Raw genomic sequence first — 22,818 nt, 5'->3', positions numbered from 1 at the left:
TAATCCTGCATGTCAAGATTCACTTTAGACCAAAACATCAGAAAGCTCTCCACAGTGTCTGCAACATCAGCCTAAAACCTTAAAATAAACCTAACAGCAGGCTTTTCATGGGTAACAAGCAGATCCAGGTGTTGCTCTGCAAAAATGACTCATAACTTGAGGATAATCAGAGACTCCTGCAGATCTGTGCATGTTAAAACAGCCACCAACTCGCAGCTTGATTCGCATCCTACGGCACATACCAGAATCATTTCCTATCAAAGTGAGGGCACTGCCCCAATTTTCACTTTATAAACCAACAAAGATGACACACGCACAAATGCAAACATAAAAAATATAGTAGCAAAGGAAGGCTGCTGCTTTTGTTTCATTATTTGTTGGTTGAGATCGACCTGATCTTGAACAATTGTGCAATTATTACCACTTTTTTTCCGCCCGATCGCATGGGCGGTTCGGCTTCTTTAGCGACAACCGAAGTTGGATTTGTGACCCCAGACAGCAGGGCTCGTGTGTGACTAACGATGAAACAAGAGCACTTGAGGCACATGGGACAGAAATGAACATGACCGAGCCTCAAAAGGAATGATCTGTGATTTTTATCATCATGCAACACCAGCACATAACTCACCCGCACACTGCCTCTTCTCTAAACATTCAGCTCAATTTCATCTAACAAATGAGGTGAATTAATAGAAGAGGACACCGGTTCTCTCCTCACAGCTCCCTCGACAACAAGAATCAATATTTACTTAATTTAATATTCATTTAATATTAAGACAAGATGAGAGAAGAAACATGTGGACATCTCAGGAAAAGGACAGCAACTTAAATATGAACAACTCCACGGCAGACTTCTTCGTTTTTACTTTATATACAAACTAGAAGGTCCTTTCTTCACCAATAGCAGCATTTGCCTAAGCAATGTCCTGCCTCTTTAAAACTACCTACTGAGCACAATGCACTAGAAAAGTATTCACACCCCCGATGCAGACATGCTTCATGAAGTTACAGCCGACATTTTATGTTATGATGTGAAAACAAGAGAGAGTAATGCTTAATTGTGATGTACAAGTAGGATGATGAAGAGTTTCATCATCCTACTTAGGATGATGAAGAGTTTCTATGGTTTTTACACACAAGAGAAGTGGGGAAAGCATTTGTTTTTACCCCTTAAACACTTTACAAATAAAACCAGTGCAACCATTTCACCTCAGAAATGACACAAAAAGGCAACTCTGGAGGGTCTGTAGAGATTCATAGCTCAGGTGGAAGAATCTGTTACATATATTCTTCTCAAATGTGGCTTTTATGGAAGACTGGCAAGAAGAAAACCAGAACCAAGCAACTTTTTGACCAACACACAACCCCCCCCCCCCCCCAAAAAAAAAAAACACACACACCACCCCCCAACAAGAAAGATGGCAGTGGCAGCTTCATGCTGTGTATTTCATCAACAGGGAAGCTGGATGGAGTTGAATTGAGGGCAATCAAACCAGGGCAGAGGTTCTACTTTCGTTTTGTAGCCTGAGATCAAAATGGATACCTGTGATAGAATGGCCTAGTCAAAGTTCAGACTTAAATCTAGTGGACAATCTATGTTAAAACTTCATCCAGTTCTCCATCCAGTCTGAGCATGACCTGTTTTGCAAAGAAAAGGGGTTGACTACAAATGCATGCCACACTTTTCAGAGACCATGTATCCTTCTTCACTTCACATCAAGCTCACTTTGTTTTGATCAGTCACATGAAATACCTTTAAATTCTGTTTGTAATGGGACAAAATATAAGTGTGAATACTTTTGCAAGACACTGCAAGTAGTTCTCTTCTACTCTTAAGTGTTTAGAAATAAAACAGAACACACACAGGTTTTCTTCACAATGACGGACTACACAGACAGCGACTGCAGGAAGAAACATAATAGTCCAAAACAAAAATGACACTCTCTTATTTAAGGCTCTTCTGAAGCCAAAATCCACAAATTAACTTACAAAAATCAAAAGAGCAACAACCCCAAGATACGAGCACACTTGACACGAGTGAGTCACCGTCTGAAAAACGGAGAAAAAAAACCAAACAGGCATACTGTCAATCACAGCTAGCACAGGAAGCCAGCAGTGTAGCAGGAGACAAGTGGCTGTTCTTCACTGGTGCACTTGTTTGGAAACAAACAGGCGACATGGAGCCTGACAGGCGTGAGTTTATAGTGAGAGCGAGTCGCCTGGGAGTGTGAGGTGGGCCTCAGACAGCGACTCTAAGAGGAACGTTCTTTGTCTCCGTCTGTCAAAGCCCAGGAGAACCGCCGACGTTTCTCCACTTGGTGTCATCTTTGTTCCTAACAGGATGCTCAATGAGGTCCAAGTGCAAATGACAACTTTAAGGTCCTTAAAAAATAAACATTTCGCAAAGCATGATTCTTGACAGAACTGAAGAAAACACTTTAACACCCCCGATATACATTTTTAAACATTTCTGTCACCTAAGATTCAATCATCTGTTTGGTCATCTGCAACCAGCCGGCGTTTCCCCTTAAAGCCGCACGGTGTTGATGCGCAGCGGCTGCACGTTCTTGCCGTTGGCGTGGCTCTGGCCGGGGCTGAAATAAGGGAAGACCTTGGAGGTGAATTTCTCCCGATACGTGTAGAGCCAGGACATGTCGTCTGCGTTGTAGAAGATGAGCAGGCCTTTCGGGTAGTCCAGGAACACCCCCACCTTCTCCAGCTTGCTCTTGACGTTGAGGCGCGTCCAGGGCTCGGTGCAGGCGCTGTACTGGTTGCCGTCGTGCATCACGATGCAGTAGAAGCCGCGGCTGGGCTGGATCTGGATGCTGCCCTTGCGGCTCACCGTCTCGTTGGCCACGCCGATCATCCACTGCGTCTTCTCCGACACCATCACCTCCCAGTAGTGGACGCCCGACACGAAGCCCTCGGCGCCCAGGACGGAGACCTCCACGTCGAAGCGCCGCGGCGAGTCCTGCAGAGGCTGCGGGTGGAGATTCCCGTAGGCCACGATGGTGGAGTCATCTGACAGGATCAGTCTTTGGTGGGCTGTGATGGGGTCAAGGGTCAGAGCTCCTGGCACTGTTGGTAAGAGCAATTACAGGTTACATATCAGATTTCAGAGACAGAAAAAAAGTGATCAACAGACAGCCTTTCCACTGATTTTCAAAGCATGGTTAAATATTTTAAAATTGACTTTTCTAGGGGTGTTTTTACACCTGATAGTTAAATAGATTTGTTTTGATTGGCAACCAAAATTGAAATATTTGTCATGTTTTCACACAGCACTGTCTCAAATGAACCAAACCCTTCCAAAAACCTGCTCCCCCACTTACCTGTGGTGGCGCTGCACCAAAAACCACTGAAGGAAATGACACAAAACCTCTGAAGACGACATGAGCACAACTTCCTTCTTCACAAAATATTAACAAAAATGAAGTAGTGTCAGATTTTAGCGGCTGCAAGATTTCTCTTTTGTCTTTGGCAAAAACACCATGAGTGTTAGATTCTTAAATTTTTGGTTGTATTTACCCAGAATGCCGTGCGCTATAGTCCACTTCCTGCTTTTGGAGCAATCTCCGTTCTGTTTGCATCCACATTCAAACCACACCAGAGTTCACTTCAACCAAACCAAGGCCTAGGGATTTAGGCGAACCAGTGTTTGCTTTTCTTGGTCCTTATCAAAGTTTGATTGTGCATTCACGCCTCCCCAATCGAACTGGACCTTCTACGCAAACAAACATTTAAGCCTTCATTTAACTAAGGTTTAACATTTAACTACTGGTGCAGCTAAACTCTTGTGATTAAAACACATTTGGAGCAAAATGAGGCTTGCAATGTTTCCTAACATGAAGTGTTCTGGTGACTTGTTACTGTGACGGGTTCCAGGCAAGCAAGTTTTTAAAATGCCTGGGTAGGGTGCTGGTTTGTTAGGTCTCACACAGTTTCAGATCATTCTCAATGGATAAATCTCCATGTAAAACTTAATTTAATGAAAACAATCTAAAGACGAAGACCATTTTCTTACGCCCTAGTTTGGTGTTCCAGATGTAACTCCTTCACTCTTTGGCTGCGTTCTCAGCTGCTCCGTCGTCAGTTTACAACTCGTCTTGTGTTAGCATCAACTTCATGAATTAGATAAAGGCTCCAATGTTATTTGAAGTCATGCCAATTCAGAGCCGACTGGTAGAGCTGCTGAGAAACTTTACAAATCAGGTGAGGCAACAGCCCGAAATATTCCTGCTGATTAAAATGATCAGGAATGAGAAACAAACCACAGCGTTTCACAACCGCTGCATCCATGTGACCACCACCACCACGCATCTGTTTTATCTTTAACCACTGGTCTTCAAAGAAAAGTGTCCTTCAGGACAGCTCAGTTTCTGCTACATCAACCCACGCCGGGAGTGTAAACAACACACAGAGACAGTAATTACAGAGAAAGGAGGAGCAGTTTCAGTTCACAGCTCCGTAGGATGTCTAATTCTCTGTGCAGTTATGCGTTTTAGGAGGGTTTGCACCCAGTGGAGCTTCTTTCAAGCATGTCTTTCCAGATGTAGAGCAGCTCAGAGCTCCACCAGGCCTGTGACAATACATCCAGCTTAACATACGAGATTAAATTAGCTTCTTCAATTAAAACAAAAGCTTTAATCACAAATCACAAAATGTGTTCCAAAAACTCCTTGTGTATAGAACAGTTCAGAGTAAAACCAGAATAGCAAACATTTTCACCACAAAGTTTCACAAAGCTCATCTGAGAATCGAATGCAAGAGAACAAATATCTGGTGAACGGACTCAAAATATTGTTTAAGATTTTACAATTTAAATCTCCGATTGAAGGCTAAAAACAACCCAAAGCTGAAGGATGACGACAGCACAGCTAGCACACGCAGGAAGTTAACAGCCAGGCCAATGTAGGCATTGTTTATGATTAGATTAAGTATATTAGATAAAAAAATTAATTTAACCTTTTAGATTCAGATTCATGTCCCAAATGGACAATTAATGTTGCAGCAAGTATAAAAACTAAAAGACAAAGTATCAAAAGTTAAAAAATAAACCTACTATTTATTTTTTCTCTGTGTCTGAGCCAAATGAAGGAGAATATTTGCTTGTGGATTTTGTTTTTCTCCACTTCTTAAATCTGCAGTATGAAACTTTAATAAAAAAATAAGTTTTACATTTTTTATTAAAACTGTCACTACATGCAGATTTATGTTAATACTTCTTTCAGCTCCTTTTAATTCATGATATAATTTAGTTGTTTCATGAACTATTCATATTTATTGAGTGAATGAAATGAGAAATGACCTGAATTATGTTTATTTAAAACATCTCAGTTCATCGCCTCCATATCACTATGTGACAGGAGTTTAACTTTTAGGCTCATAACTACAAATACGGCTCTTTTACTTCCTTACATTAATCATCTTCAGGGTGGTGATAAATTTTTTTAAAAACTGTTCTGCAATTACGTCGGCAAGGATAGATGGAGGTGAATTTTGTGGCGAACTGCCAGCGGACAGGACAGCTTGTTCACTGGTCAATGACAACTCAAGTGTTTGTTGCAATCATTAAAGATTCATAGCCTGAGCGCCCTGCTGGGGTCAAATGAAGAAACGGAGGAGATTGGAGCTGTCCTGCTAAACATAAGTGGGGTTTAAAACCAGCTCCCGGTCCGCTCCTGCTGTCCGAACAGTGAATTTCGGGGCCGATGGGACGAATGTCTTTGTTGACGCTCTGGCAACTGCTGCTGATGGATCGCAACCAATTGTTCCATTTAGCAGCCAGTCAAGTGAGGCCAAGAAACTGTCTGGCCTCCCCGCGGGCAGAGAACTGATTGAGAGAGCAAAACAACATTATAAAATCCTCAGTGCGTTTGTTGAGTTATCTGCTGCGAGTGCGAGAGACGGCTGCGAGAAGAAGTCCTGCTCCTTCACCTGAGAAGGAGCCGCGGGCTGTGCAAAACGCATTTTGTTTTTATCAAAGCACTCCGCTTTGATAAAGCTAGACCTCCATACTTTTGAATGGGAGAATAAAAGTCTAGCGTATTTTGACTTCACAATTTTATTTCACTCTGCAAATTTATTTAAATCCTCTCCCGCTGCAGCTCTCCCTGTAGCTTTTCAATTAGAAATGGGTCTGGGCTCAGGGTGAGGCATTCAGAGCGCCGATCTGCCGCTGAAGCCCTTCAATTTTTCATTTGGATGTACGCTGCGGCTTGTTGAGCTCAAAGGCAAAATCTGTCTTTATCTGCAGCTTCGAAATGCAGCCCCAAGCAACATGGTATCCATTATCTTATTACCACAACATCTGTGCGGTGTTGTTTTTCTGCTCCAAATAGTTTACAGAATCATAACCTGAAAAATAAAACGCGGTTGCTTCAGACAATAGCAAATGTTTCTAAGTCATTATGGTACACTGGGTATATGTTTTTGGAACTTGCAGCTTTAATTAAAAGTTAAGCTGAAAGTCTCAGTGACCCAGAAACACGAGCAGAAAACAAACAAACAAAACAAACGCATCACATTCTGGGAAAAGATGTTTCCTCTTTGCATTTTTTTTTTTTTAAATTGCTATTTATACGACCACAGGAATCTTGGCTGTCCTCCTGTACAGTTTTCTCTATGTATCAATCTTTGTAAAAATGTCTGGTAAAAACCACAGCTGCTGTTTACTAGCAGGAAATTTTCCCCTTATTGCTGGTAGAAGTAAAAACTACCAACAAGTATCGACCTTAAACTGGTCGATTCTGAGTGCAGCCACCTCTACAGTTACAAAGAAATATACTTTTTCATATTTTGTGCGCAGAACAGAAATATTGAGAAAATATTTTAATAAATCACACTTTTTATAATGCCGACAACAAAAACATAAAACTGAAAGGTAATTTTCCTCAGTAACAGATGGAAATTTCCCTCTTGGTTGCTCAAGGATGATTAAATGCAACAGGAAGCTCATAATTTATTAACAAGCAGCATCTTGTTTGTTTAATCTCAAAGCTTATCTAGCAAAATGGAATCGCTGGCTTGTGAGCGACCCCAATAAAACTGCTTTAGCTTTAAAAACAAACAGCTAAACATTTAAATCAGAGCACTTTTCCACATATTTATTGAAGGATATAATATTGATCTGTTTGTCTGACGAAGCAGCAAACACACAAACAGTCAGACAACCTTTAAGCCTGACGGCTGTAGTTTGTGCAGCGCTCCCTTACCTGGTGAAATGTCTTGGAAGAGCGATTTCCAGATTGTGTACTGCAGGGGCCCCATGTACTTGGACGTTGGGAAGTCCTCATAAGTCAGATTGGTCTCGTGTATCTTCCCTTTAACCCTGAAAAACAGAGCAACAACAGTCTGAGCTGATGCCGTCATTTGTAATTTAATATCGACTCGTGTTGTGCAGCTCCAACTTTCAATGCTTGATGAATTTCTTTTTATTTATGCTTTTTGAAATCTTCCATTAGCTGGTAAACAGCATCATTAATCACGAGCTGAAAGGGTCACGCTTTGCAAAAAGAAAAAAACTTTATATGGACCTTTATGTGAAGGAGAGTAAGCTACTCTACATGCTGACACATTTCCGCTCACCTGGGACTCATCCTAGTCTAAGAATCAGGCTGTAAATAATTAATAACCCCGCTTAGTCCGGCTTCTCCCTTACCAAAACGTGCATCTTAACCTGCAGCCGTCCTGTTCTGCACTAATCCTCCTGCCAGAGCTGGTGTTGTCTTACAGAGCAACAGAAATAGAAACGGTCTAATCTATGAAAATGATTAGACAAAAGAAAGCAGCAAAACCTCAAAACTGCTTAGAATAACCAGGAGAATTGAAACGGTTAAACAGTGAGAGCAAACAGCATGAATAAAGGTCAACAGTCCTGCTGTTTCCACACAATGATGCAATCTCCAACCTAAACATACATGTGTTAATTTTAAGGCTTACATTTTAACAGATGCATTGTTCCTACAATATGTCCACTTAAAAGCTCAACACTTTTCTAAACTCAGTTTCAGAGATCGTTTTCAGCTGCATTTCATGACACTTTATTTGGGTTTGTTGTTTTTTTTCTTCCACAGATAATGAAACAAATTGTTGAAGCTGGTTCCAAAAGGCATTTTGTCTTCTAGATAAACTTATAATCAGCTCAAATGACAAACATAAAAAAACAAAAAACTATAAAAGCTGAACATGAACTGAACGCAGATCCTTGAAAATCACACTTTGAAACCAGTAATAAATTTATCAAAACTCAGAAAACGTAGACATCTAAACGCTTTGCTTTTAAAGCAATTTAAAAACCTTGGATTTGGTTTCAAAGATGCAATTAAAATGATCAAAAGAACAAAAAGAATAAAAAGCCATTTGATTATTTTAGAAGAGTTTTATTCAAAATCTAAAATAAAGATCAAAGAAAATCAAATTCTAATGTCTTAAGCTGAAACTGAATTATAAAAAGCATATTTGTTTTTCAGAAATTCAGTTTTTTATCTTTTAGATAATGGAAGAAGTCTGGAAATTCAACCTTTTTTCCAAACCACAATTTTAATTTTTTTCATACTTTTCCAGAACTGGAATATAATAAAATCACACTCCATACTTTCCAATACAGTGAGAAACCACTGATAACAGTTCTGGTTCTTTTAGTATTTTTGTATTTGTCATATGTGCCCAGATTTTTTCTCAGTCGGTAATGAATATCTGACGTCTCTCCATTTTCCTTTTCTGAGAAATGAATGAACCCCTCACGGCGTTAACGCTCTCAGCACAGAGGACTTCATTGCATCAGAGACACTCGGCTGGACGTCAGACAGAACCATAAGAAGCATATTTGTAGTCAAACATATCACTTTCCATCTCAGCAATGCAGATGAGAAATGCAGTAAGAGCTTATTTTCAGATTTCCCAACTCTGATCGCCGTCTAGAATCCTGAAATTTCAGATTTGACTTAAAACTCTTAACTTTACTGAACTTCAGGGAAGTTCTTGGTGCATTTTTATGTTGCAAATACAAATGTTTGAGGAATTTCAGGCAGATATTACAACAGACTGACAATATTTACACAGCAGAATAGAAATATAATTAATATAATCCAGACTTTTCACACTTCTAAAAAAAAAAAAAAGAAAAAGAAGCCATTCCTAGAACATCATTTCTTTTTTTTTTTTATAGAAATTTGCCATTCACTGCCAGTTTTTTGCTCTTACACTATTTTATGCTTTAAGATATCAAACTGTTCCAGTAAATCCTCATCATCCACCTCCTGATTAGACATTACAGCTGGTTTAATTCGGCCCCAAAGCTCCATCTGTTCAGGGATTAGCTGGAGCCGTTGCTCAAATCTCTACTTTCTCCAACCGGTTGCACAACGCTGCACAACACATTTATATGTGCATTAGTTTTAAAAATGATTCATTTTTCAAACTGTCTGCCTTTATATCCACTTCTATTTCTTTTAAATGGGTTATTTTGACCATATTTAATGTGAAGCTACTGATCTGCTAGTAGTTCTTCCAAAGATTATTTTACCAAGTATCCTCATATTCGTATTTCTTCTGTCTGTGACTTTTACTTAATATTGGGTAGAACAACAATTAAGCAAAAATAAGCTTAAGTTTGGAATAACCGTTCCAGCTCTTCAATCCACTACTTCAGTCATTCTTTTAGAAAACGTTTAAAATTAATTTAATTTCAAATGGTTGGTGATTTTGTTTAATTCTTATAAACTTGTGTTTATTCTTCACCTCTCCTCCACAGCTGCTTTTTATCCGTCTTTTGGTTTTTGTACTTCAAATATTCCAATCTACTCTCAACACATTTTGAATGTTAACAAATCCACTACTTTAGAAATCCAACTTTTTCAGGCTGAGGACGATTTAACCAATTTAACAAACAAACCACCTAACTTGAAATTGCCCCAAATGAACGAGTTTATTTGGAGCATTTTGAGTTACTTACATATTCTGAAAGTCTGGATTCTAAGCTTTCCAATGATGTCAAACACATAGAAATAAAAAAAATAAGTTGTTTTTACTACCAGTTGTGTGCATGAATAACATTTTTTAGGTCTATCTGTAATTTAGAAGCAAAATAAAAGAAAAATAGATCCTCTTCTGCACCATTAAATATAAAATTAACCAGCAGTTCCTATCGGTTTTATTAATTTAATAATTTTTAATTAAATAAAAATAATAGCTGTTGACGTGGGAGCAGAGCATTATAAGCGAGCAAAGTTGTAAAAAAAACAAATAACAGTTCTTATTTTACTGGAGATTGTTCAAAAGAATCGAATCGCTACTGAACTTCACATGAAAACAACTTGGCTTCCTCCAATTATATAATCCTGGCGTTGTTTTCTTTCCATCTTAAGCTTTTGTTAGCACAATCCTTTGCTAAGCTAATTGTAGCGTCACACTTTGAGCTCACATCACAGCAAATAAACGGTTGTTTATATGCAGTACCTCGCGGACCAATAGGGGGGGTCTGTGGACCTCCGGTGGTCCAGGGACCATAGTTTGAGAAACACTGCTTCAGAGCACATTTATTCACACTTGAGGCTCTGAGCAGATCGCACCCACCTCTCGGATGTGATGGCCACGCCCTCCAGGAAGTCGTGGCGGCCCGTCTCGCTGAGGCGCTCCTGCAGGATTTGGATGCCCTCCTTGACGTCGCGCAGCTGCTGGCTGTAGCACTGGATCTTCTGCTCGATGTCGGCCAGCTTGCGGGCCGTGTCCATCTCCAGCTCCTCCAGCATGCTCTTCTGGCGCTCTCGGAGGAAGCGGTGAAGCCGCTCGAACGCATCGCCGATGGTTGCACGGAGACTCTTGGCTGAAGACTGAAAAAAAAAAAAAATTTCCTGGTTGTAAAAGCTGAACCCATGTAAGATGGTGAATGGATAAATGCAGGTCACAGTGCTTCAGTGCATATTTCCTGACCGCTGTTAGCTTTTCTGTAGAGTTGAGGTCACAATGGCTGAACTTTAATTACACAAAACTCAATAAATCTAGGGTTTGCACAGCACTCTAAACTCTGTTAATATTGCATAAACAGTAATTCATTGATTCAGCATGTAGATGTGTTGATTTTATGAAGCTCTCGGGAGTAATACATGTACACAACCATCCAACCTGAAAATAAGGAGTATTTCAGACAACTGTACAGAAGCAGAAGAAAAGGAACAAAAATAAAAGGCAAACATGAACAGTCACTAAAGAGAAGCTGAGTGGGAGGACAGGTGGGCAGACAGAGGAGAGGAATCCATTAAAAATCTCAGCAGGTTCAAGTAACAGAAGAATCCAAAGAGGAGAAATGTTTACAAAAATAAGATGTGCATTTAAAGAAATGAGTGTTTGCATAGAACAGAAGGCCTGATTAAAAACAAACAAAGATGCATACATGCAGGTAGGCCTGTAGCTACAAGGAATAAATGAAATAATCTCATAATAAATTAAAGAGAACCAAATGCTTGTTTGTTTTCATCATGTTTCTTTCAACTAAAGAGACTGGAGGAGGAAAAGCTTCATTTCGGACTCCTTCCCTTCTCTTTTCAGGGCTCAACACACACAGGAGGCGACGTTGTCCCTCTCCATTCGTTTCCTGTGCAACCCGTCCAATGAGGCGACAGTCGCCTGCGCTCCTCCAGTCAAACCACCAATAAAATTTGAGCATGTGAAATTTTGAGCTTGTTGCGACACAAGAAAGCTGAAGTGAACCTGTGAGAGACGGTATGTTGCATTTGTTGTAAGACAGAAGCAACTGAAAATGCATCTGCATCTAAAATGTAATCATCCAACACAGTTTTCCCAAACTGAAAAAAAAAAACAAAAAAAACCTACAGCCAATGGGCCGTCTCCGTTTTACGGACAGTTCACAACCACTGAGGTGTTTAATCGACAAACTGCAAAAAGGCACAAAATGGTGCCCAGCAAAACGGTTCGCTTAATCACACAAGAGATGTGAAAAAGGGACAGAGACGTCATAATCCATTTTATTTGGATTATTAAAATGTCTTCCATTTCCAGTGTTAAATGTTCTTCAGAAATTAATTTATTAATTTTTGAGACAGTATAATAGTTGCATTTTTATACCATCATAACATCAGTGGAAAATGGTCTGAAAATAACATGATCTTTTATTGAAATTTATCATCAGGCAAAAATATCATGACTTGCCTACATACAACCACATCTCAATAGATCAGTCAAATTCTTATATTTTACAACTTCTACTCTAACTTTGTGAAAAACAGCAGCTGTATCTCTGAACTTTTAATTCCTCACACCCACAATTTCCTCCTTTCAAGCAGCAGACGTGATCCTGCTGGCCGGTGCAGACAGGTAATCTCTCACTTCCTGTGTGAGCTCGTTAGAACGACGATCCCTCGGCGAGCCAAAGATTTCCTACCTAGTTAAGAGTTTAACTGATAGTGTGAAGAAAGGGGAGGACGACTGCAGCGGAGCAGCCATCAGTCACACCGACGTGTTTGTTGTTTTGGCCCAGCAGGCCGTGATGGCACTGAGTGGGTGGCTGCAGCCTTCAGAGACGTCAGGCTGAGTATTTTTCATCCAGCAAACCCCTGGTGAGGTTAGAGGAAAATCTCAATTTACAGCACAAAACGGCAAAAGAGTTGTGAAATAAAGGCAACGATTTGGCGCTAAAATCACCGACTTAAAGAAGAGCAGGAGGACAGCATATGTAAAGTTTGAATTCCTTCTGGCGCGAGAACTCGTCCCTCCAACTCTGAACTAAATGAAGAGCGAAAGCCGAAAGTCATTTCATTGTCAGCTACCTAAACGCAACAAAGATCAATGCTGCCAGTGTGGCCCACTTCCAGGAACAGCACTCTCTGCAAATGGATGTAAAGCTAATGAGATCAGCTCATTTCCAGTGAGATGAACGACCTATATCAGGCGGCCAGAGAGTCGATAAAACAGAGAAGACCAGGACAAGAAGGCGAGCGATGCAGAAACATCATGCAGGGACTTTAACAAAAATATTTGGAGGAAGTAAAAACTCGAAGCTCCTCTTTGGAAATCAGACATGATTTGCCTCCAGTGAATCCAGCTGAAGGGTTTGTTGTGACAGGAGAGAATGATGAGTGTAAAGATGTGTGAGGTGGTGAGCAAATATTAACTTATTAACACAATGACTCGAGATTAAAAAGCTACTAAAACCAGGCTGTGTTAGAAATCACCTGGCAACCCAAAGCACCGGGGAAGTGAGATAATCAGTGACCAAACACTCCATACCTACTTAATAAACGATCCATTTCCTACATATAAGCAGATTGAAAACTGGATTCTGGTGTTTCACCTGCAGGATTTGATCTGAGCTGGATTCTCTTATTTTGAAAGGGTGCGTTCTGGTAATTGTTTGGATCCGGTAAATCTCAAGCCTTCTAATTATAAAGTTATTAACAGGTTTGACTCACTTGACCCAACAAAACCTACACTGGGCAAGTGATGTCTAAATAATTACATAAAACATTAACTTTAAACATAACAAGCATTCGGAGCGTCTTAATATGACATAAGATGTGAACCTTCAAGTAAGAAAATAAACCGCAGCACCTAAAAGTCCACAATCAAGGGCTTTTTAAATAAAACACAAAAATACAACACCACCATATGGACGATAAATACAGCTTCTCTGGACCTTCAGATATCAGTAATTTGGAGCTGCTGAGTTTACACACTGCAGAGAAAGTGGCAGTGATCAGTTGAAGTCTCTGTGTGAGAAATGACATTTGTGTTTAAAGGGAAGTGCTTACAGTACCTTGGTCTCCGTGAGCTGTCTCCGCAGGAGATGGAGGGCCTCCGAGTGTCCCTTCTCGCTGTCCTGCAGCGAAGCCAGCTGCTCCTTCATCTCCCTCTGCAGCACAAAACAACAAATCATCAATACATGGCCAGAAACGTGTCAGAGCAGCAGATCCCCAACGCATCCAAACATGTTTTGTGGTAATTTTAAAGCACTCGACTTTTACTTTGAGCTGAAAGATTATAGCTACTCTGATATAACAGTGGGAAGATATTTCCTCCCAAATCCTGTTGTGTTATGATAAAATTATATTACTTGTTACAGCTCCGTTTGATCGGATATGAGGCGGCAGAGATTTAATCCTCAACTCCCAAACAAATAAGCCAGATGGAGAGTGAGATATGAAAGAGAATATGAAATCTCTGGAGATTTCAGGCTGTTGTCAGAGAAAACTGGGTCTCATCCAAAGTCAGCAGGCAAAAGCTTCAGTGAACTCCACCTCCAAGTCTGCCTGAGGCAAGAGACAGGTGCCGAGATTAAAGAGAGAAACAGAGACTAAACCCCAAAATGTCTATGGACCGAGGCCTGCATGCACTGCCGCTAATAAACAACGGCTACAACAAGAGATTACCGTGCAGAACCTAAAAATCACTTCAAAGAAAATTCATTTGGAGTCCAGCATTCATAATTACTTGATAATGAGATAATTTGCAGAATTATCGAGAAAACATGGTTTACGTCCTGAATGGAAACGTAAAGAAAGCCGTACAAAGAACGATTAATCAAAACAGGCTGCTTTTGGAACTGCAGCGTATTCAAAATAATTTTCACTACGTTTAATTTTTGATGAATGAAGTCCAAGGGTTTCAGTGAAACAAAGCAAAAACTTCAAGAAAGGAGATAAGACATGAGCAAAATCCACAAACCAGAAGCAGATAGAAAAACTTCAACATCTGATTTAAATTTTTATTAATCCAATAAAAACTAATTTGTGTTGATCATTTCATTTGATTTAGGTGGAAAAACACTTAACAATACAAAGTTGGATGTAGGTCACAGATAAGCAAAAATAAATTAAAATAAACCTTGAATTTGGGTCGCATTGCTGTGTGAAAAGCACAGAAAAGGAAGATTTTTTTTCTGTATCGTTTTGATGAATTTGTAAATTGAATTTGTTTTGTTCTCTTTGAGGCGCTGGTGTAACCGGATGGTTGGAGGCAGAAGAAGAGGATTGCTCTGGATGTCGTTCTTGACACTATATGGTGAGGGTAACACTGAGGGACATATAAAGTGAAATGAGATTTGACCTAAGAGTCACTTCTGAACAAAAGCACAAAAAACAAACAAAAAAAATCCAGCTGAACACTTCGTGAAAAACTGGAATATATGCAAGAAAAGATCTTTGATGGAAGACGATATGCAGAGGTTCCATCAAAATAAGATTTTTAAATAAAATCCCTGCAAAATTTCAAGAGGTGTAAATGTAGATTTGTGGAAATGAATCCAGGTTTCTTTCAGAACAGAAACGAGGAAACCGTGTGTTGGTGCAGAGAGGAAGGAGCGTGACTCTCCATGTTAATGACAGGAGTGCGGCAGGCTCAGTGGGCTCTCCGTCTCGTCGCTGCACATTTGTCTGCAGCCGTTCGTCGGCTGCTGAGGTAGAGCGGGAGTGACAGACTGGCAGAGAAAACATCCTGCTCCACTCCTGGCTGGCTGACTGATCAGGGAAGGGCAACTTTGAGCTCAACTGAGGTCACACAGACAGACGCAGCAGCAAGAACTCGTCGGCTTTTAAGTTAGATATGGATTTACTATGTCATCACAATATCTTGTGGTACTATTGTGATAATAAAGGTGACGTATTTGCTACCTTTTTTGTTTAGGTAAATGTATGAATGTGACTACATGACACAGAAACGATGGCCCCCACAAACGCAAATACTGCTCTTGAAAAACATTTCCATTTATAATGCACTTCTTTAGGGTTATTTGCATCACTAAGATTATGCATCAGCTATATTTAATTATATTTGTACATTTATTGATAAAACAGTGGAGAAAAACAAAAGTAAAAAATTAACAGTACAGACAATATAGGGCTGGATAATGAACCAATATATATCACAACAGACATGTAATTAATATCAATAGCCAACACTTGTGACAGAATATCCAATATTAAAAATAAAGAATATTCACTGAACTGCGATCCAGAACCGCACAGCATTCTGGGAGATGTAGGAAAGGCTTCAGCTTATCAACCTCTCACAGCGATCCAAGCTAGGTTGGTGGAATCAACTGACTCACTGGCTCTTTGGTTGCCTAGCAACTCACTCATTCTTTGGTTGCCTAGCAACAGTCTATTGAGTAACTTTTGTAGCAGTTTAGGGTCACCACCTCTACCTCACAACTGGTAAAAAGTGAAAATTGTAGATAAAAAAGATCAAGCCACCAGTTTCAGATATTTAAAACAAGAAACTACCGGAAATCAATAACTATCAAACTGATATTAAATACTTATATTGCAAATACAAGTTTCAGTCATATCGTCCAGCCCTACAATAATATATAGACAGTTTTTTTTAATCATTAATTGAAATTTAAGTAATCATGGTAAAAGATGAACATGATAAATGTTCAACTCAATTTTTGCCCTCTCCTCACCAAAATTAGACGTACAGTTTGAACATTTCTCTCCGTTATGCTAATGAAAGACAGCACTTAAAAATAAACTTTTATTGGTAGTGTGTGTCCGGATTTAAAAAGGCAAAGGAAGCTTTTATAAGGAGTAAAAATGAACCTTGGTGGTGCCATTATCCCCTCTAAGGCCCTAAACCTCATGTATAACATGCAATTACATAATCCTGTAATCTTCCTGGAAGCAAAACGCATCCTTCATATGGAGATTTTACTGGAATGACATTTCTAGCAAAGTAAAAAGCGACTTTTAGACAGAATACACAAGAAAATATCTTAAAAATACAGAAAGATAGGATGTATGGCTAGGAGAGGTTATAAAATGGAAACAATTAGTGTATATAATAACATAAAAACACAGATAACGAGTATAAGCAAACACTCCTAGCAGAGTCTGTGTGTGTGTGTGTGCGTGTGTGTGTGTCTCCCTCCTGTCCATCCAATCTGACCAACACGAGTCTGACATGACATTTCCCCAGGACGTGAAGCTGCAGGAAATGGGGGTCATGTCTGAAGGATTATAAATCTAAAACTCATTTCATCCTTCTGTCATTTCCTTCCTCCTCTCAGCCTCCTGTCATGTCAGCTGCTCCCAGGTAGATATACATGGAAGACATGAATAAAATAGCAGCGGTTTTTCCCCCACAGGTTCCTTAATAAAACTGCACAAGGCAGCTCTGAGCTTTATTACATCCACCAGCCTCACAGCCAGCCTCCGCTAAGAGCTAAATAAAACTACATGTGCCGCAGCCTGCATCATTAAAAGCAAATAGAAGTAATGAAGCCTCACTAAAGATCCACTTACTGGACCAGGCATACAGAACAAATCCATCCTCTAATGTTTGGAGAACCTTTTATGTCTGTTCATTGGTAGGTAACCACAGAAGTAACCAGCAGAAATCACAGTGATTTAATGGGGCATCATTAAATCCATTTGACAACATCCATTGCGGTGAGGTTGCAATTCTGTTGCAGATACAAAGGTAAATAGAAGATCAGCAAATAACAAGACCTTTATTATTGCGGTACGCGTCTCTAGGACATATTTTACATAAAGAAAATACCATCAAGTAAGGGATAAGCAAAAGGTATAGTTAGAATTCATATTTGTAGTTTTCTGAATGATCATCAATCTTTTAGTATGGACTGCTTATTTGGATTTTTACCAATATTTGGTTTGAAATGTTGCTAAATATAGCAAGAAAGTTCCTGACTTGGCCACAGTGAACATGCAGAGATGAGCTGTAGGTTGGGTCTGTCAGTCAAATATCTGTCACAGCACAGCAATAGAGCCAGTGGCTGATTTTTAGTGACTGACGAGATCGGCTTCCCGTAAGTATCAGCCAATCACCGATCTTCCAAAATTAAGGGACTCAAGGTCACTCCCAGGGAGTACTTAGTGAATGCAAGAAAAAAACATTTAGTTTTCACAAAAAGTAATCAGTTTGGTTGTAAAAAGAGTGCCAAGAGAATTAAAGATACGATTACCTGATGTGTGGGTGCAAACTATTTAGAAGTAGGAATACTAAATTAGTAAGATATTGAATAAACTCCCAAAGCTAAAATGAATAATCTTCACAAAACATCAAAATACAATTTGGCAAAAGTAAGATACGAGCAGTTGAACAGTTGAACAGTTTTCAAATCAAGCAGCCACTTTGCTTATCTCAGTGGCCGGCTGTCTTGACGATGACCGGATGAAAAGTGACAAGCTCGCGTGTGTTCCTGTCTGCACAGTTCAAGGACCTTTCACATCGCTCAGCGCCGCACTACGTGAAGCCTGAGGACAGACGGCAGTCAAAGAACTAGCAACAAACCTCGATCGGTAAATAGCAACGCTAACAAACTTTCACAGATATATAAGCTGTGCATTTTTTACCTCAAGCTTGGCTTTGTTTTGTTAGCAACAAGGGTAAAAGATTACAGCTGAAAATTCAGCACTAATTATTATTTTTGTGTAATTTTAATCAGTTTAGCTAAACAGTTTATCTCAATGTGTAAAATTAGGGTGTGAATCCGAAGACATGACATAAGTCATCACCTACCTAGTTCTTGTGAAAAATTTCTAAGAATATTGATTTATCGTCATGAAAAATGACTATTAACAGTAAATAAGTGACGTACCGAAGAAGACTATTTCAAATGGGAATGGTTTTTAAGAACAATATTTGTGCTTATGGCGATATGAATGCGGTGCCATTAAGCCACCGCCATACAGTTACCCAAAAAAGTAATAAAAAAAACTTTTTTTTCCTAATCATTATCACAATAGTACCACAAAGTAACACAGTATAAGTATAAGCATGAACAGTAGGGACGCTCCAGCAGCAGCCTGGTTTTGGGTTTTATTTTACGAATGATACCGGTTGGATGCAAGCGCAGCAAGATTTATGTTATTAGCAAAACAAACAGCCCAGACTATGCAAACAAAGTTAAGTTTCTACTCATCTTTTTGACCCTTGAACTCACTACTAGAGTTTATGCTGCAACCTTAGTGTGCCCTCTTCTCCAGTTCAGGTCATAAAAAAAAAAAAAAAAGGATGTACATCTTTAAATTGCACGGAAAATCAGCTGCCAATTCCAAGGAAAGAAATTTGCAAGTTTATTTAGCTGCAGTAAACATGCAACGTAAAAGAAAAACAAAGACATCATTCAAACAGAAGGAGGAAGAGGAAGCAGACATGCAAGCAGTGGTTAGGAGTATTTAGACAATAAACTAAAATATAGCTGAGCCTTTTCATCAACACTTCTCTGCAGAATCCAAAAGAAAAAGTTAGAAAAAAACAAAAATCAGGGCAACAAAAATAATGCAGTGTCAGACGCTAAGCTCTTGTGTTTCTGGTGAATATGAATAAGTTCAAGCTGTGCTTTACATTCCAGGGCGTCACTTCTTCCAGCATCAGCAGAGCCTGCAGTCTCTCCGGGGGGGAACCATTGTGTCCACGCAGCCTGAGCTCAGCCTGAGCGCAGCCATCACAGCCGGCCGGTGACAGCTGAGCTGACTAAGCAGGCCGCGCTCAGAGGTCTGGAGGAAAGTTACACTGTTCCCCTTTAACATCTGGCCCAACAAAACACAGGCAGGCTGGTACCAGAGCACATCAAACACGGTTGCTAAACCCCAGACGAATGACGTCAAGATGGAAACATTTGGAAAAGATGCACTGAATATAAAAAAACCCCCAACGTAGGACTCAACCGGATATTAAAAAAATACTCCATACCATTTTTGAAACCACGGCAACATTTTTGAACAGCCAGGTCTAGTCGAGTGCAAGAACATTAATTAAAATTAGGGCTGCAACTAGCGATTATTTTAGTAGTCTATTATTCTCACAAAGATTAATCAGGTAATTGGAACTGATTTTTCATTTAATTATTAAAACATTTTTTATACAGTATTAGAAATACATTAAATATGCAAAACAACAAATTCAGTTCATTTTTCAATAATCATTTCATTGCCCAAAATGCAATAACAGCTTGATCATTTGTATCAAATGATTAATCTGCAGGTAAACTATACTTCCAACAAGTTCAATTCTGGGTAGAACATATTTACAAAGTTTTTTTTTTTTAATATTTTTTTTATCTTAGATGCAAAATGTAAATCTTTTTGTACAGTTTTGGCATAATTACTGCTCCGAGTGTTGTTCTTTCAGCAAATGACCTTTTGAGTCTGTATGCTCCAGTTGACTGAAATTACTAAATTAGTTGAGAATTATTTAAATAATCGATTCATCTTGATTAACACGATTAATCGTTTCAACCCCATTTTCAATATGACAGTATTTTAATCTTCTTGATCAGGATACCTGTGATCGCACCTCAATTGTAGGCCTTCCTTTCAAGCAAAACAAAGTATTGAGCAACAGCTGGACAATAAAACTGTATTTTAAGAGTCAGACAATTTTTAAAAATCCAGTTACTTTGGGATCCTTTTATCACAAAAACAAAGTATAAAAGAGCCAAAATCCGACACTAAGCTAAAGAATATCCTTCATAAAGCCTGAAGCTGTACTGGTGAAAGTTACTTCCATTTTCTAAGAGACTCTCTAGAGAAATCTGAAGTTCACTGAATCCAGGAAAAAACTATTCTCCAAGTCAGGTTTCCTGTTTTGGTACATTGCGGAACATCTCTCCGTTTCTGCAGAATTTCTTTGAAACAACAATTGCCTGTAAGCTCAATATTAACACGAAAGGTTACACAACATTCTCACACAGTACTCCATCCATGTGCAGAGTAATTACAGTTTCAGACTGTGTATAAAAAGGGAAACTCACACCAGCAGCAAATGACAGGAGTCAAAAATGGGTCCCTTTTTCTCTAAACTACCCACACCAGCGGCTCTGATCGGTGGCCCAGGTAACTCTGTTCAATTCAAAAACGTTCATGTTCTACGGAAAACTATTAACGGTTGTTCTGTCTCTGGCCACTGGAGCACAACACGTCCGAGAAATGTCAAATAACACGCATCAATTGTTATGACACAGTTTAGATGAACGTGTTTAAAAACAAAAGGCCTTCAAAATGGAGCACATTGTTTTGTTGAACCGACAATCTGCAGATATAAAAAATAAAACCATAAACGCACCAAACGTCCTCAATTTTCTAAATGGATGTTTAGAAATGCAGAAAAATGGCTAAATAATTCAGCATAATGGTTTGAGCAGTGAAATTTGGAGCAGGTATCCCTGCTGATAATGAGCCCGAGTTAAAACTTAGATAAATTGTAAAAACAATGTGGAAAAATGTCAATTTCAAAGAGTTTATATCAAAACCAGAAGAACCCAAAGAATCTGAAGCCAATGTCGTTTTTGTGGAGAGACCATAGATGTTTTATGTCCATGACCTGAATGATCAGACCTCCACTGGAGATAAAAGTGATGACTACTCACCTAGAGTTAGATGAAAACGATGACAAACCAAACAAGGTACTTAAAGGGCTGCATTGTGTATTTTCCAGTGACAGAGTCATTCTATACACAATCAGGTAACTGTTATTTTCAGTTGTGATGAAAATGCCACAAGGCAGCTCAACTTGCAAGAAATATGACTTCACAGTCTGATGCCTTAAAATTGGCCTGTCTCTTTAAGAAGCTATTGCTCTTTCCATGCCATCACAACAATACTTCTAATTATGCCGTTTACATCTGTTCTTGGAGTCCAAGTAGTTTATACAGAGCTCATCAGACTCGCCGTTCCACCAGGTGTTTGCTAGTAGCTGCTGCTGCTAGTCTGGAGGAGCTGAGTGGAGGAAGGGGATTTTGTGAGGAGGAAGCTCGGCAGGAGATACAGAACAAGCGTTCAAGGATTTTCTCAAGCATGCATGAAAGATTCAAAGCAACACTCCAGGAATGTTTTTGATGAGGGAACACCATTATAACATTTTATAAAGCTAAAAAAAAGTTGATTTAATTGAATTCATGAAGGTCAACTTTCAGGGTTAGAAAGATTAGAGCAGAAAACAGTTAAAATATTACAGTGAAGAGCTCAGTTTACAGATTATAAAGCCAACATGCTCATTTAGTGGTAAAACACCATTGAGAAGATTTGTAAAAAGCTGCAAGTTGAGTGGAAGGCCTAATGCTGGCGGCCTTCACACGTCCTCTGAATATGGGGCATGTCATGTAAATGATAAATGCTCAGAGGCCGCTGCTCCACTTCCTGAAGGGAGAAAGGACACGCTGTAAGCAAAGGTTTCATCCCAACCGCGAGCAGCTAAAATAAAAACTGCAAATCAGTTGAGTTATATTTATACTAGATTTATAGCAGCTCAACTGCTGACCAAGGTCTACAGAGTTGGCACAGCAAGTTGAGTCAGGTATCAGACATCACAGTGCAGCAAAGTAGGGTGATGTGTGACGGGTTTAAGACAAACGGATCCCAGAGCAGCGAGTGTTGCGTTGGATAATCAACTCAGAGAATGAAGAGCCATTAAAGAGGAACAGAGGGACTGCTGTTGGTTTTGGAGTGGAAATCTGAGGCGTTTCCTGATAAGAGCGAGCCGGCTGCTCGTCCCTCGCTCCCTGTGCTTCACCTTCAGCCTGGAGGCTTTTCCAGCTCAGCCTCTGCTGTGCCGTTCCTACATTGGTATTCCAGAATAAGTTCCCAAGATGTGCATATATTTTTAACAACTGAAGCAGAGCGACTGACAGGTGGACATTTCAATTTGTTACAAGGGTATTATAAAATTTCAGAAATATTCAGAGTGTAGCAACCATTTCCAGCTCGTTTCGAACAAGCCATCAGTCAGCCCTGTCAGGAGTGAAGGGCTAATCTCAGAGAGGGTTATACATCACCTAACAGGAAACTCATTAAAAAGTCTCATCCTCTGCTGTCTGCAAACACTGATACTTAAAAAAAAACT

The 22,818-nt window shown here is 39.6% G+C and overlaps 1 protein-coding gene across 2 annotated transcripts in view; it reads right to left on the bottom strand.

Annotated features, from left to right (window-relative positions):
- Nucleotides 1-1,585: 1,585 nt before the first annotated feature.
- Nucleotides 1,586-22,818, bottom strand: part of trim62.1 (tripartite motif containing 62, tandem duplicate 1) — a 42,700-nt gene continuing 21,467 nt past the window's right edge. For both annotated transcript variants that reach the window (XM_015047294.1, XM_015047293.1), the window contains exons 3-6: nucleotides 13,772-13,867; nucleotides 10,576-10,832; nucleotides 7,215-7,330; nucleotides 1,586-3,078 (exon numbers count right to left, since the gene is read on the bottom strand). In XM_015047294.1, the coding sequence (XP_014902780.1) occupies nucleotides 2,528-3,078; nucleotides 7,215-7,330; nucleotides 10,576-10,832; nucleotides 13,772-13,867 (1,020 nt within the window). In that variant the 3' untranslated portion in view covers nucleotides 1,586-2,527. The remainder of the gene's footprint in view (nucleotides 3,079-7,214; nucleotides 7,331-10,575; nucleotides 10,833-13,771; nucleotides 13,868-22,818) is intronic.

This window comes from Poecilia latipinna, unplaced genomic scaffold, assembly GCF_001443285.1.
Source record: "Poecilia latipinna isolate Pla-1442-1.1 unplaced genomic scaffold, P_latipinna-1.0 Scaffold818, whole genome shotgun sequence".
NCBI classification, from domain to species: Eukaryota; Metazoa; Chordata; class Actinopteri; order Cyprinodontiformes; family Poeciliidae; genus Poecilia; species Poecilia latipinna.
Note: the sequence above shows the minus strand (reverse complement) of the source record. Positions and strands in the feature narration are given on the sequence as shown.